The 16626-nt window shown below is 44.0% G+C and overlaps 1 protein-coding gene across 8 annotated transcripts in view; it reads left to right on the top strand.

Annotated features, from left to right (window-relative positions):
- The window catches only part of TJP2 (tight junction protein 2), a 129986-nt gene that overhangs the window by 43311 nt on the left and 70049 nt on the right, over positions 1–16626 (top strand). For 2 of the 8 annotated variants that reach the window (XM_055272340.1, XM_055272339.1), the window contains exon 1: positions 3942–4103. The exons of 2 other annotated variants lie outside the window; for them this stretch is intronic. In XM_055272340.1, the coding sequence (XP_055128315.1) occupies positions 4044–4103 (60 nt within the window). In that variant the 5' untranslated portion in view covers positions 3942–4043. Of the gene's footprint in view, positions 1–3721; positions 4104–4238; positions 4258–16626 lie in introns of those variants that run through there. 4 more of the 8 variants (XM_055272342.1, XM_055272343.2, XM_055272335.2 and 1 more) reach the window with 4 other exon arrangements.

The raw sequence follows: 16626 nt of genomic DNA, 5'->3' as shown, positions 1-16626 counted from the left end.
TCTTACCTTAATTGAAATTAGGTAAGACCTCCTTGAAATTCCATGTTTTTGGCCTCTCCCTCTTTCCTGAAGTTTGTTCTTTCCTTGGCTTTTTGGACACTCTCCTCCAGAGGCGTTTCCTTTCTGGCAGCTCCTCTTTGGTCTCTGTTCTGACGACTCAAGTCTGCTCCCTAAATATTGGCATTCCCAGAGATGAGTCCTGTCCTTAGTCCTCTCTTGGCTTAATCTACATCACGTCTCTGAATGTGGGATTGTCCCCTCCCAGGACTTCAACTTTTATGATACATTGATGATACCCAAATCACTTCCTCCATCTCAAATCTCTCTACTCAAATACTCATTAGTGCCTAGCACATAGGAGACACTTGATACATGTTTGTTAAATTACTGAACATCTTCACCTGCATGACTCATAGCACTTGAAAATCAGTCTATAACTAAACTATCCTTCTTCAAGCTCCTCCCAAGATCTGCTCCCGCTCCTGTGTTCTGTTTTGATAAAAGCCACCGTCATCTCCTTTAAGTAAGCCAGAAACCTGAGAGTCAGCGTAGGCTCACTTCCCTCTCGCGTCTCCCCATATCTAGTCAGGCAGTCATCCAGCCTGCTGATCTACTTCCTTAGTTTCTCTAGAATCTGACTCCCTTTTGTCTAACACTGCCTAACTTCACGGCCACATCATCTCTCACCTCTATTCCCACAAAAATGCATTTTTTGCCAGTCTTGTCATTCTTACTAACATTCTCCTCCCCCACAACCCGTCTCCCACCAACTGTCAAATCCATCTTTATACTTGCCTGGGCAACTTCACCTCCTGGCACCTCAAGAGTAAGCCTGCTGCCTCTTCATTCTTTACATCTCTCTGTGTTATTTATTCCCCTTACCTGGAAGGCTTTTTTCCTTCTTTGTGTCTTAAAAACGCATTCCAACCTCTCCTTTAGAATGTATAAGCAACCCCATCTCTGGAAAGCCTTCCCTAACTCTCTCCTGCTAGACCACCCTGAGCCTGCCAGGAATCTCAGTACTTACACAGTTTATCATTACTTGTTGATTGTCTACTGCAATAGACTGAGTTCCCTGAGGCAGGATCCTGAGTATTTTATCAAGGAGTTGACAGAGGTGTTCAGTAAGTACCTGTCGAGTAGACTTTTTTTTTTGTTTTGAGACGGAATCTCGCTCTGTCACCAGGCTGGAGTGCAGTGGTGCAATCTCGTCTCACTGTAACCTCTGCCTCCTGGGTTCAAGCGATTCTCCTGCTTTCAGCCTCCTGAATAGCTGGGACTACAGGCATGCACCACCACGCCCAGCTAATTTTTGTTATTTTTAGTAGAGACTGGGTCTCCCCATGTTGGCTAGGATGGTCTTGATTTCTTGACCTCGCAGTCTGTCTGCCTCGGCCTCCCAAAGTGCTGGGTTACAGGCGTGAGCCACCGCGCCCTGCTGAGTATAAGTTCTGTGGATAAACACATTCTAGGAGTGGGGTTAAAATGTGCAAACCCACATGTGAAGAAGATGACTAATAAATTGCTTCTCCAAAGAGTTGTATTGATTTACACTGCCACCAGCAAAAAAGCCAGTATATCAACTGAACCATGTTTCTAACAAGCATTTACTGAATGCTTATCATCTATCAGGTGTTGTGCCAGAAGAATGGAGTTTCTGTCTATAAATATTTCATCATTTTGAGTAGTGCAGTCCAATAGAACTTTCTGCAGTGATGGAAATATTCTATATTTACACTGTCCAATAGGGTAGCTATTAGCCACGTGTGGCTTCTGAGCCCTTGAAATGAGACAAGTGTGACTGAGGAACTGAATTTGTCATTTCCTCTAATTTTAGTTAATTTACATGTAAATGTAAACACTCACTGGTGGTAAGTGGTCATCTTATTGAACAGTGCAACTCTAGAGAGAAAAAAGGAAATCAGTCAGTAGATGTAACTGCCACATTTTGGATTTTTTTTAAATGTTAGTGGCTCTAAGCCCACATCACTGAGGTGTGGCCAGCTCTCGAGTGCTATCATTTGTATTAGTCAGCACCACCTAATTTGGGAAATATTTTATTTTTTCCTTTTTTTTGATTAAAACAATTTTAAAAAAATAGAGATGGGGTCTCACTATGTTGCCCAGACTGGTCTCAAACTCGTGGGCTCAAGTGATTCTCCCGCCTTGCCCTCCCAAAGTGTTGGGATTACAGGCATGAGCCACCATGCCTGGTCAGATTTGGGAAACATTTTATAAATAGGTGCTTAGATTAGGAGAGCAACGCCTTACATCAGGAATACAACCAAAATCTCTTTTTTTTTTTTTTTTTTGTTTTTTTGTTTTGTTTTGTTTTTTTGAGACGGAGTCTCGCTCTGTCACCCAGGCTGGAGTGCAGTGGCGCGATCTCAGCTCACTGCAAGCTCTGCCTCCCGGGTTCACGCCATTCTCCTGCCTCAGCCTCTCCGAGTAGCTGGGACTACAGGCGCCCGCCACCACGCCCGGCTAATTTTTTGTATTTTTTTTAGTAGAGACGGGGTTTCACCGTGGTCTCGATCTCCTGACCTCGTGATCCGCCCTCCTCGGCCTCCCAAAGTGCTGGGATTACAAGCGTGAGCCACCGTGCCCGGCAATACAACCAAAATCTCTAAGTCTGGAGACTTGAGGCAAAAGTGGGAAACGTTACTCACAGTGCTTTTTATCCAGACTTAGTTACTCCAAAGGAGGCCAGAAGCCTAACACTTCTGGAGAGGCATCTACTGGACTTGTTTTTCCACGAAACTGCTAGACTTGTTTTGATCAGGCAGGAAGTGAAGCAACTTTTCAGGGAGAGAGCCCAGCATCTGCATCTCCTCTGGGGCAAACCACACCTTTTACCTTCTAGTTGTGAGCCTAGGTCGAGTTTTGCTTTCCAATTAAGAGAAGAGCAGGGCAGGCAAAACTATTCTCTTACAAGATGGTTTTTTAAGATTTCAAACCCAAGGTTATATTTTTAATCGGTACCTGTTTGGATTCTCCAAATTAATTTGTATGCTCTTAAAATAAAGACACTTACCTCACTGCACAGTTCTTTGCACATAGAGGACTTCGAAACGAATAAGCACACTGAGTTGCATTACATGAATCCTGTCAGATAAGCAGTTGTGACCTACTGGCAACCTTTTATAAGCTGATGATGGGAGAGGAGTTTCAATCTCTTTATTGGAGTTGTTGGAAGTGTGCCAAAGAGATAACCTGCAGTATATTGTCCTGAAAAGTCATGTTTTAATATTTAATACGAACATCTTATACCCTCGGAATTCGGGTAGGCAGTTGTTGGGCTCAGAAATCTGGGGTGCAAGGCCGTGTATGTGCTGGTTGGCCGGGCAGGCCTCTAGACAGGACCCAAAACTTTGAGGTTTTCCCAGTTCGACTCTTCTAAGAGAGCTGAAGCTGCCTGTGTGAGGCCCTGCGAACCTCGCCAAAAAGTCTTCCTACAGGATGCCCCCGCGACCTCACCGGGGAAACACCGCGGACACTCGGGCCAGCAGCGTCCGGAGCTCACTCCAGGTCTCCAAACTTGCAGCGCTTCCCAGAGCGCGCGCGCTCGGAGCGGGACCTGCTTGCTCCAGTGCACGCCGCGGAGCGAACCATCGGGCTGGCGGGGGTGGAAGGGTGCAGGCGTGGGGGCTGCGGGCCGTTCGGGCCTTCGGCTTCTCCTGCCGCCGCCGCCGCCTCCCGCCCTCGTCCAGGAGTCGCGCGTGACGTGGTTCGCTGCGGGAGCCTCGGAGGCGCGGCGCCGGCGAGCCCTTCCCCGACAGGCGCGTGGGTGGTAGCGGCCAATTTGAGAGTTTCCCGGGCCGGGCGGCCGGCGGGGAGGTGCAACGCTCGGGTCGGGGGCGGGCCGACGCCGCCGCCGCCGCCGCGGGAGGAGGGACAAAGGGGTGGGTCCCCGCGGGTCGGCACCGCGGCGGCTGGGGCTGCGGGTCAGAACACTGTCCGGTGGTGCCCAGGAGGAGTAGGAGCAGGAGCAGGAGCAGAAGCGGGGCCCCGAGCTGCGCGCCTACGCGGGACCTGCGTCCGAGATGCCGGTGCGAGGAGACCGCGAGTTTCCGCCCCGGCGAGAGCTGTCAGGTTTGCTCCGTGTAAGCGCCTCCTTGCGCCGCGCGGTTGGGAGGAGGGTCGCTAGCGTGAGCGTGGGAGCGCTGAGGGCTCTGCTCGCGTGCTGCTCTGAAGTTGTTCCCCGATGCGCCGTAGGAAGCTGGGATTCTCCCACCGGACGTGGGATGCAGGGGAGGGGTAGGTTTCACCGTCCGGGCTGATGGCTCGTGGCCTCCGGTGCTCCTGGAACCTTTACTCTGAAGTCACTTGGGCTGGAGATTAAGGCGCGAGTAGGGGACACTGTCTTGAACCCGGTGTCCTGTATTTCTGCTGGCTTGGAGGCATCTCGTGTCTGTTGTGTCGCTTCCGTGTCTTTGTGTTTTCCTTCTCTATTTGAAACCACATTCGGTATTGATGCAAAGTTACAGGCTTGTGTACGTGAGAGAAACTGAAAACTCATCACAAAGCAGAATTCCTTTTCCTTTTCAATCAGCTGCGTCTGTAATATAAGTAAAAGGTTTTTTTTTTTTTTTTTTCCACTAGGGAATGGGGATGGAGATTTGGAAGGACCCACAAAAGAGGAGTGTGATGAATGCTTTGTATTCTAGTACTGTCCTACCTGTCACCAGTTCATTTTATTTTATGTCTTCATTTGTCAAGTTTCTGCTTTTACACGGTAGTTTAAGTTATAAATAATCAAGGGTTTCTACCACAGGGTTTTAACATTCTTGAAATGTGGACAAACTTGGGAGTGAGTGCTCCCGCGCTTGGTAATGGAATACAGCCTCCCACTTTTATTTCAGCTTCAGTTCTTAGGCTAGGCTGCTTTTCTGGCAGCTGTCTGGCCTTAGTAATGATGGTTGTTTTTTTCCCTGAAGTTCCCAGCGGAGAGTCATCCCATGATAGAAACTGCCTTGCGCTCCTCACTCCGGCTCTCAGCCCGGGGAATCCCAGCGGGGAGGAGGGAGGGAGGCCGTTTTCTTCAGCTCCCCAGGTGGTCTGTGCTGGGTGTGCTGACGGTCCTTTTGGGAAAACGGGTCCACCTTTGCCTGCATAACTCAGAAAGAGATGTAATTTTCTGTGAGCGCACACCTAGGCAGGAGATCGCTTGAAGTGAGAAATTCGTAGTGGTAAATGTATTTGTAGCAAAGTACCACTGCATATCCTGCTTGAGAGAATGAAATTTTATTATTCAGTAAGTTTTCATGAACAGCTCCACTTCAGTGTGGGGATTACGCAGATGGGCAAGAGCGTGGCTCTGTCACACAGTCCCGTTGGGAAAGCCTGCAAGTCATTAAGAATCCGATGAGTGCCATTTAGAAATATGGACAGGGTACTGGAGCTTCCTCATTGTGGGGAGATGGCAGAAGCGGAGGTGCTTTACTAAAGCACCGGTGGCTTTTGAGGTGTTTCTTGTGGTTTTTCAGAGCTACTTCTGCAGTGGGGCCACTTTAGTTCTTTTCAGAGCTACTTATGCAGATTGATGAAGAAAGGGAACATTTCCCCTCTGAAATGCTGCTGTTACTTTTTCAGTACCGTCCAGCTGTTATAATACTGAATGAGCCCCTACTCCTGCCAGTCACTGTGGGGGATACAAAGATGAACAAGATTCAATTTCTCCATTTAGGAGTCTAGTGGACCTGAAACTGTTAGACTTTACTCTGCAATCTCTGTCGGGATTCCTGAGACTGAGGGAGGGAATGTATGATGCCGATGCACACTCTGCAATACAGAAATTTAGCCAAGAGTGGGATTGGTCCTATATGCATTCCCTTCAGGGGATTCTTGCTGGGAATAAAGGGCATTTGAACAGATACCTCACCGAGCAAGCTACTGTAGAAAATGGGGCTAGTAATGCGTCCACCTCACCGGGCTGAGTGAGGTCTGAATGAAAGGACGTAGAGTACAAGGCATGTGGTGGATGCTAAGTAAATGGTACCTAGTAATATGAACCAAACGGGTGCTGAAAACTCTTAAGTGCCGGGTCCTGGGTTGATAAGGGAGGTGAGATCTAAAGATACAAGTAGGAGGTGCCAGGTAGGTGTCCGGGAAAAAAACTGAAAGAGTTGTTGTTCACACTCTGTTGAAAGGCCTTGAAGGCCATAACGAAGCTTTGGGTGGGGGGAAGTCATAGAAATCCCTAATGTATTAAATGACTTGACTTTCCCTCCAAAGGAAGCGAACTAGTTTCCCAGTAAACATCCCACCCCATAACTATTTTTGAGGCATTCATAGGCTTAAGACCAATGAATTTTTACATCACCCCCAGGGGAATTGCATTTGCAATGACTTCTGCCTACATTTAACTTTTGATCTAGTTCTTTGTACACTGACAAAAGTTCACGGCCAACCATTTCTCTTCAGGACAAGTGTGAGAACTTTCTGCATACTGCTGAAGGCAAGGGAGATTTTGAGGTTAGCAAGGTTTTCCCTCCTTAAGAAGGTTATCTTTTTACGAGACACAAGTTCTTGAAACTAGGCGGGGCCACTTTAGTCCTGTGTGCAATAATATGTGTAGTAATATAAATAGTAATTTAAAAAGTCATGCAGACTTGGTTGGGGAGAGGCATGAAGTGTGGGTGTGGCGGGGGCGGGGTGAAGCGGTAGAAGGGTTCGCAATCACTGCTGAAACTTTCAACATATTCTACCAACAATATGAGCCACCAGGGAATTCCTTGCCTTATCTCTAGAACGAATCCCATTAAGCAGTTGCGGCTACAGATGAATTTATCTAGGTTGAGAGCTGATTCCCAATAACATGCCTCATTGATTTGACTCTAAACAGTAATCAGGGGCCCAACAGTTGTTGGACCAACCAGCCTTGATTTTCCAGAGAAGGTGATTTGGTATATGGTAGTATCTGAGGGTGAGATTGCCCCAGATGGGAGTGGAGGGAAGCAGAACAGTTTTCTCTGGCGTTTTACTGAGTTTGTGTCTTGATCCTAAATCCAAGGTTTAGGGTCAGAAACATAGACTCAGAGGTTAGATTTAACACCCGTTTAGTGGGTTAAACACATCAATGGTTATGTGAACTTTGTTAAGGTTAAAAAAACTATTTAGGGCCTATTTCACCCTCATAGGAATTTTTGCAATCAGCCTTTTTAGTAGATGCCCATATAGAAAGTGAATTTGGGAGGGTCTAAGGTGGTATTACTATTAAAACTTTTTGAAAAGACTATGTGATAGCAATGGGAAAAAAATTCAGACATGAAAATCCAATATGCGGTATTGCAATAGCTAGTTTTAATTTTATTTTTGTTTTTGTTTTTTTTTTGGGAGATGGAGTCCTGCTCTGTTGCCCAGGCTGGAGTGTGGTGGGGCAGTCTTGGCTCACTGCAACCTCTGCCTCCCAGGTTCAAGCGGTTCTCCTGCTTCAGCCTTCGAAGTAGCTGGGATTACAGAAGTGAGCCATCGTGCCTGGCCACTAGTTTTAATTTTGGATGGTACCTAGGAAAGCAGTTGAGCTAGTATGCTGCATACATTGTAGTGTGAGAGGCAGAGTTCCAGGTTGGAGAGTGTCTGCTTCCACTTTTTCCATTTGATTAGGAAAAGCACTTCTTAGAACTGGGTGACTGACAGCTAGAGCCCCAGAAGACCTGCACAAGCTGGGGCAATGGCTACCCATAACAGTGACGGTTCCATTTTGTTTTTTAAAGGGATTCATGTCTCTATCATCCAGCTGGCCATTAAACAACCAAAGCTTCATCATCCTAGAGCTCTCAGAGGAGACAGTGTAAGGACTGTCATACCCGCAAAATACCTAATCATTTAATAAAGCATTTTCTTTACCTTTTATGCTATCCCCAAAACAGTGCTTTCCAAAGTCTGGTATACAGACAGACTTACAGGTGGTGCAGAGAGATATATATTCTATTTTTCAATTATGATGCATGAATATTATACGTTAGGAATAAAAACAGAAAACCAGCTACCACATCCATTTATTTCATGGCTAGATTGCTTAGAATGAGACAAAAATAAATATTAAGTAAAGCAGTGAGTTTGCTTTAAGAAAAATTATCAACTCTGGGAATGAGTAATATGAGGCTAAGGCAAAAATGGTAAAGCTAGCCCTTGACATTTGAGGTGTGCATAATACTGCTTAAAATATGAGTGTGGTGCTTACTTATAGAGAGCCTGGTATACCTCGACCATGCCTTCAAGAAAGTCAAACACAGAATGGCCCAGAATAGCCAGGAAAGTTGAATTTGATGGACTTTCTGTCTTAAGCGTGTGCATCCTGCTCTTATCCACTCAGATCTCTTAGATGTGGTTGCAGACAGTGTATTTGTAGAGCCAGCTGTTTGTTTTAATGTCTGGCCCAATTCTGATTCCTTTCTCTGCTTCCACAAGCCATTCTGCAGTTTTTAAAAGTCTGTTGGTATGACATTTTTGATATGATAGAGTGATAGGAGAGGAAGTATTTTGGCATCGATGAAGGACATCACTCTATTATCAAGTGACTCTTGCTCATGATTCATTGCCGAAGAATGTGGACAGCCAAACAGCCTCACCTGTAAACGCATTTAATTTCTGAAAGTCTTTCGGAAGAATGCCAACTGGATGAGTTGTTTTTTTTCTTTTTCTTTTTTTTTTTTTTTTAATATGAAGCTTGTATTGGTCTGTAAAATAGGCTTTAACAAGGATTTTCGTAGGAACAGGAAGCCTTGAGGTAGAAAACAAGTATCCCTGCTTTGACCTAGAGAGATGCATGCTCATGGCAGGTAAATGAATCAAGGAGAAGAGAAAATACTGTTTCAGTAGACTCTAGTGATGTGTGTGTTCACACCATTTATGAGAAATCCTAAGCTTTCAATTAGTAACTTGTACTTTAGTCATTTCAAATCAGCACAGATATTTGTTTAGTGCCTCTGCCAGAGGGTTAAAGTTAAATCAGGTTTTTTAACCTGAAAAACATAATGTAGCTTTCCTTAACCATTTACACACCGTTGTGTATTGCAGACCATAGTCAGATACATTTCGTTATAATGAATGTTTATTTTACTTTTTAGCTCAATTAGAATATCAGTGGTTATGGTTTCTATTTTGTTTCTCTTCCTACAGTTACTGTATGGGGGTGCAGTAACAGCAGTGGTGGTGAAAGTAAATTTCTTTTCTTTTTCTTTTTTTGAGACGGAGTCTCGCTCTGTTGCCCAGGCTGGATGGAGTGCAGTGGCGCAATCTTGGCTCACTGCAAGCTCCACCTCCTGGGTTCATGCCATTCAGCCTCCCGAGTAGCTGGGACTACAGGCGCCCGCCACCACACCTGGCTAATTTTTTGTATTTTTAGTAGAGATGGGGTTTCACTGTGTTAGCCAGGATGGTCTCGATCTCCTGACCTTGTGATCCACCCGCCTTGGCCTCCCAAGTGCTGGGATTAGAGGTGTGAGCCACCGTGCCCAGCTGAAAGTGGATCTGTTAATGGATCTTCCATGAATCAAATATTTGTGTTTTAGGAAGTTAGGCTGACCAGAAGATTTCAAATCATACCTTTAATCATGGCAAAGATCTTATGTCACATTCTTGAGTGCACACGTTCACTAAATTTTACGTATGTGTGTGTGTGAACATGGACTTCAGAATTAATTAGTGTGGTAATTATTATTTCTATTGTAGACTTTAATCAGCCATATTAAATATATGCATTATGTTCACAGAGAAAACATGGTGGTGTCATCTTTGGAAACTTTATAGTATGCCCTAAATTATAGATACCCTATATAACTATGGTACTAAACACACGAGTTAGTGACAAGTCAGGCATTTGGAGGGAATGTTTGTAACCCATGGTGGGAGAGAGTTATTAGCATAGTTATTCTTACTGGTAGATAACAGTTATGACTGTAATGAAGAGAATGTGACTAAAATCCAGTTATGCCTTTGCCATTGTATTAAAAGCTTTGATGAAGACATGAGAACATTGCAGATACTTTGGATTTTGTCACTTGAGTTGAAGGTAAATAGAGAAAACAGTACTTTGTAGTCATCAGTAGGAATTAATGAACTCTTCCAGGACATGTAGCTTCAAGGACCTTCTAGGTTCTTCTGAGGGGGAAATAATGTTGCACTTGGAGCCATTTTTTCCATTTGTTGAGAGTCATTTGTTTTCAGAGTATTGAAGGAAGTGTTCCGAGTTCTAGGTTGTGTTTCTTTGATGCCTTATAAAGCCGAGCACACCTGAGACCCTGGGTGGAGCTCTGTAATAGGAACAGGAGGAGTAAGTAATGTAGGTTTCCAGAGACAATCATTCCACTCTCAGTCCTTGGAAGATGGTTCCTAGGTGTATATGGCAAAGCAGATGGAATTATTTGAGGGAATTAATTAGCAAAACTAAACATTTCTGTTTTTGAAAGGAATGAATCATTTGGAAGGAACTTCCTGGTGAGCTCAGTTTTAGCAGCCTGGTTTCTCCCTTACCCTTCTGCAGTCTGGCTGAATCAATTGTGTTCTTGCCTGTGATTGGTGAGGATGCACATGCTAGTATTTATTCTAGCCCTTATCACTTCCCATCAGCCCTGAGCCCTTCCCTGGTCTGAGTCATCTTGGTAACCCCAGAAGCTAACAGAGCACCAAACACATCCACTAAACATTGGACTGACTTGATTTGGGGCAGGCTTGTTGTATAAGCTAGTAGGAATAAGTGACTAATTGAGAAATTAGGACAGTGGATTCCTGACATTTATATAGTGAGTAGATGATCATTTGTTAGAATTGTGAATTTCATCCAGAAAATTTTGTCCAAAAAAAATTATAGAATTTCATCCAGACCATTTTTGTAACGGCGTGGAAGCAGCATTAGCTGCACCACTGATTAGCTGGGTGGCTTTTGCTGTCTTGTGACTCTAGTTTTCAATTTCTTTATTTTTTTATTTTTATTTTTTTTGAGATGGAGTCTAGCCCTGTCACCGAGGCTGGAGTGCAGTGGCCCAATCTCAGCCCACTGCAACATCTGCCTCCCAGGTTCAAGCGATTCTCCTGCCTCAGCCTCCCAAGTAGCTGGGATTACAGGCACGTGTCACCAGGCCCTGCTAATTTTTTGTATCTTTAGTAGAGACGGGGTTTCACCATGTTGGCCAGGCTGGTCTCGAACTCCTGACCTCGTGATCTGCCTGTCTTGGCCTCCCGAAGTGCTGGGATTACAGGCATGAGCCACCGCGCCTGGCCTAGTTCTCAGTTTCTTTATCAGAAAATGAGTAGTTGCAGTTGATCATCTCAAAGTCTTTTGTGCTTAAGATTCTGAGGGTTTTGAAGTCTGAGTATAAAGCCTAGAGAACATTCTAAATTATTTCTATTTGTTCTTATCATCTTAAAATGTTTTTGTGCTCCTTAAACTACGTTTGTGTTTTCCCTTTCTTTCTTTCTTTCTTTCTCTCACTCTTTCTTTCTTTCTTCTTTTTTTTTTTTCTAGAGATCCAGTGGATTCTCTCTGAAAAGCATTTTTTAAAAAGACAAACAGAGCCCAAGAGTGGCTGGTAGTTGTTTTGCTCATGAAGTGATGGAAAGATCTATTATTCAGTTGCAGCTTAAATTATGTACCAGCACCACGTGTGCTGGATTCTCTTCCTTACTTTGCAGGCTAAGCCAGCAACTGCAACCATCTTGCAGAGCTTCTTGAGAATCCTTCTTCCTCTTCCTCTTCCTCTCCACCCCCCATGGACTTCTCCCCCGGCCTCATTGCCTGTGACACACGCTTGCAAGGAGGGGCAGGCCTGCAGCTGGGAGCCCTTTCTGATTTGTTCTTCACAAATGTGTTGAAGATGAGCCTACTGGTAACTACTGCAAAAAACCACATTGTTCACTGGTGTAAAATCACTGCTGTCATCTGAGTTTCAGCATAACTTCAGGCATGTTGGAATTTTTCAACATCACCTCAGGCAGAGCACTTTGCCTTCCTTGGGCTGGTCTGTTTAGTGTCTGGGTGAGTTTTAAGAGGGGAGAGAGATTGTGGCATCTTAGACGCTCACTGAAATTTTCCAGAAATGGAACTGGAAACATTTGTGCGTTTCCTTCTGGTGTTATTGTTAAAGCCTAAAAACAAGGGCAAGTGGCAACACATTGAAATGAAGAGGCCCCAAGTTTGCAACACATTGAAAGGAAGAGGCCCCAAGTTCATTTTGAGCCTAAATTGAATTTTAATCAAAGGTCTGGGAGAAATATTTAGTCTACTTATACTATTTAAGTGCACAATTTGGCAGATGACTTTGGGCAGTGAAGGATCTGGAAGAGGCAGAAAAGGTAGACTCAATTTGCCAGACTTAGAGCTGAAAAAATTTGCCTGGTATGTTTCCATGAAGAAAATTTTCCTGTAGAAGCAGTGGCATGACCTCTGTTAAAAGTCTGCATATTGATAATGAAGCTTTTTCTGTGTTATCAATTTCATTGAATTTATATATATGTATATACATATACACACACACAAATCTCAAGTAGAGTGCTTGATGAATTTCTTTTTTTTTTTTTGAGATGGAGTTTCATTCTTGTTGCCCAGGCTGAAGTGCAGTGGTGCCATCTCAGCTCACCACAACCTGTGCCCTCCGGGTTCAAGCAATTCTCCGGCCTCAGCCTCCGGAGTAGCTGGGACTACAGGCACGCACCACCATGCCCGGCTAATTTTGTATTTTTTTTTTTTTTTTTTAGTAGAGACAAAGTTTCTCCATGTTGGTCAGGCTGGTCTTGAACTCCTGATCTCTGGTGATCCACCTGCCTTAGCCTCCCAAAGTGCTGGAATTACAGGCGTGAGCGCCACTGTGCCTGGCCAGTGAATTTTATTTATTGTGGTAAAGTACATATAACATTAAGTATACCATTTTAACCATTTTAAAGTATAAAATTCAATGGCATTTAATACACTCACAGTATTTTGTAAACACCATCATCACTCTAGTTCCAGAGATAGATGAATTTTTACATGAACGTATTCACCTGCATGATTACCACCTAGATTAAAAACTAGAATTTTCCATCGCTCTGGAAAGTTCTCTCTTGCCACTTTTCCAATGATTACCACACCTACCTAAAAGGGAACTTCTCTTCTGACTTCTCTCACCGTGGAACACTTTTGCTTGAACTTGGGAGAGGACCCATATATAAATAAAATCAACATTTTATGTCTGTCATCTTTCACTCAGCCTAACCTCTGTGAAAATTCATCCATATTTGTTGCGTGAGATTCAGTAGTTCTTTTTTGCCGCTGAGTCGTATTCCGTTTATATGCATCTGTCACATTTGGCTTATCTCTTCTGTTGATAGGTATTTGGGTTATTTTCAGTGTTTTTGCTATTATGAATAAAGCTGCCATGAAAAGCACCTACACATTGCCTTGTGGACATGTGCACCCGTTTCTCTTGTGTGAATTCCTAGGACCATAGGTTAGGGATTTTTTAAAAAACTTATTTTAAATTAAAAAAATATTTTTTGAGACAGTCTCACTCTGTCACCCAGGCTGGAGTGCAGTGGCGTGATCTCAGCTCATTGCGACCTGTGCCTCCCAGGTTCAAGTGATTCTCCTGTCTCAGCCTCCCAAGTAGCTGGGATTACAGGCATGCGCCACTACACCTAGCTAGTTTTTGTATTTTTAGTAAAGACAGGTTTCTCTTCAACTCCTGAGTTCAAGCAGTCTGCCCACCTTGGCTTCCCAAAATGCTAGGATTATAAGCGTGAGCCACCACACCCAGCCAGGTTACGGATGTTTAACATTGATTCTTTACCTCTGAAGTCAGATAAACCTGGGTGTGAATTCTTTTGAACTGCCACTTGCTTGCTTGACCTTGAGCAATTTACCTTTTTCTCATGTTCGGTTTTCTCAGCTGTAAAATGGGCCTACCTTATCAGTCATGGTTCAATCAAGAAGACATGTCATTCTAGCTATTTCAAGGAGAAGGGGATTCAATACAGAGTATTAATTGCCTTCAGAACAAAGAAAAGGCGAGATGCGCAAAAAATGGAAGACCACCGCTGGCTTTCTGATTTGCCGCAAAAAAAGTTAGAAAGCTGCTGCCACCCAGAGCAGACCCAGAAGGTCTTGACCTTCCACCTTCTCAGCCTCTCCAGCCTTGAGGCTGGTGAAAGGGCAGGGAATCTGGACATGCTGTAAAGCTCATGTCTGAGGAATCCAACTTTTGCCTGCTACTGCTGCTGTCTGTAGGAAGAAGAAAAACAAACGGCTTCTGCTTTCCTTCATCCTTCCAGATCTCAAACACGTGTACCTCGCTGGTAGAACCCTGTTGGCAAGAGAGTTGGGGGATCTCTGGTAGAAACAGAAACTCAGTGCCAGCAAAGAAGAAATGGCATAGATGCCACCTGGGGTTGCTTTGAGGTGCTCAGTAAATGGCAGTGGTTATAATTTATTATTTTCATCATTATTCCTCAAGAACTGCTGCTGCAGTTCAGACTGATTTCTCTCTCTCTCCCTTTTTTTTTTTTCTTGAGATGGGCTTGCCCTGTCACCCAGGCTGGAGTGCAGTGGTGCCGTCACAGCTCACTGCAGCCTTGACTTCCCTGGCTCAAGTGATCCTCTCACCTCAGCCTCCCGATTAGCTGGAACCACGGGCATGCGCCACCACACCTGGCTATTTTTTAAGTCTTTTGTAGAGATGAGGTCTGTCTATGTTGCCCAGGCGGGCCTTGAACTCCTGGGCTCAAGTGATCCTCCTACCTCGGCCTCCCGAAATGCTAGGATTATAGGCGTGAGTCACCATGCTTGGGCACCAGACTGATTTCTTTTTTTTTTTTTTGAGACAGAGTCTTGCTCTGTTGCCCAGGCTGGAATGCAGTGGCACAATCTCAGCTCACTGCAACCTCTGCCTCCCGGGTTCAAGCGATTCTCTTGCCTCAGCCTCCCGAGTAGCTAGGATTACAGGCGGGTGCCACCATGCCTAGCTAATTTTTGTATTTTTAGTAGAGGCAGGGTTTCACCATGTTGGCCAGGCTGGTCTCGAACTCCTGACCTCAGGTGATCCGCCCGCCTTGGCCTCCCAAAGTGCTGGGATTATAGGCGTGAGCCACCGTGTCCGGCCCAGACTGATTTCTATAATGCATGTTCATTCTTTTCACTTTATAGTCACATGGATGCCACTGTAAGAGCTCCCTGCCACATAAGGTGTTGTTTTTCTGGAAGGGCCTCTCAGATTCTGCATCTATTGCTCTGTGATTCTAGGTACTTTTCTAAAGGTATAAGCTTGAGAAATTAGTTTTCAAGCCTGTAATTAATGTAGAGCTGAAAGGTGACTTAATTCTAAGAGCTGCTGCTTTATGTATAATTTTATGGAACCTAATGAGTGTTTTCAAAGTCATTCCACTTTATTATTAATAAAATAAAAGGTAATATATAAATCTGGCTGATAGATGGGGTTACTTTTTTCCCTGTCTTTAACTTCCTTTATCTTTTGATAAATGAGATGGAAGATTTTTATCATATTTTGTACCTCAAATCTCTCGCGGAGGGAACACTGTAGTTTGGCAGAAGTGTCTGTCCTATTGTGAGCTTATTTTATGAAACATGAGCTATAATGTAGTGCTTTTTTTTTTTTTTTTTTTTTTTTTTTTGAGACAGAGTCTCTCTCACACCCGGCTAATTTTTTGTATTTTTTAGTAGAGATGGGGTTTCACCGTGTTAGCCAGGATGGTCTCGATCTCCTGACCTCATGAGCCGCCTGCCTTGGCCTCCCAAAGTGCTGGGATTACAGGCGTGAGCCGCTGCACCTGGCCAATGTAGTGCTTTTAAGACATTTAAAAATCTTGGATCAATGTTGGCAACAGCCTGTCTGTAATGATGTCACACGTGGAAAGAACCGAGTTTTTCTTAACTTTAGAATGTGAATTTTTTCCTCCTTCAAATACTTTTTCCTATAACCCAAATCTGTTTTACTTTCCAGGGACCCTACTATTACTGCCCTAAGGTAATTTGCTAGAAACGGAGTGGTCAAGATGTATTGATTAACGTTTTAGGCTTACTTCTGTAGTACTACTTCTGAAGGCTCCTTGCAGAGAAATTTGAAGTGATAAGGAAAGCAAATATTCAAAGTGGAAAGATAAGTATAACCAGTGACTATTTCAGCCACTGGTTTAGCAGTTCAAGTGAGCTGGCTGTTTGTAAAGCTTGCTTAGTAAATGAATGTGCTAGAAATATATTGACAGAATTTGGTTTTATCTCTTTTTCTCCAGACTTTTAGTCGGCCAGGGCTAACAATGGATGTCCAAACAGTTTACAGTGGCTGATATACAATGCACAAAGGGCTTCACTGTTTGGAGACTAGAAAATAGAGCCAGAGGGGAGCTTCTTATGGGCATTGACCTAATTCACTCCTTTTGGCAAAAATTCTTGGTTTTAAATCAATATACATATTTCTGACCCAAATATCTATAAATATTTCAGCTAGTAGTGTTACAGCTGGAGGAAGGGACCCGTGGTGTTGCTTTGTGTATTTTTATAAAGTACAGCCTTTATTTTGATTTGACAATATTCTTTAGAAATAAATTGTCAAGTGAACTAATATTCCACAAAAGTTAGGGAAAGTTAAGAGAGGCAGCTGAAATTCCATCAGTTTCCTCCTTAGTCCCTGGAACCTC

Source organism: Symphalangus syndactylus, chromosome 3 (genome assembly GCF_028878055.3).
Source record: "Symphalangus syndactylus isolate Jambi chromosome 3, NHGRI_mSymSyn1-v2.1_pri, whole genome shotgun sequence".
NCBI classification, from domain to species: Eukaryota; Metazoa; Chordata; class Mammalia; order Primates; family Hylobatidae; genus Symphalangus; species Symphalangus syndactylus.
The sequence above is the reverse complement of the archived record's forward strand: the minus strand, read 5'-3'. Positions and strand labels throughout refer to the sequence as shown.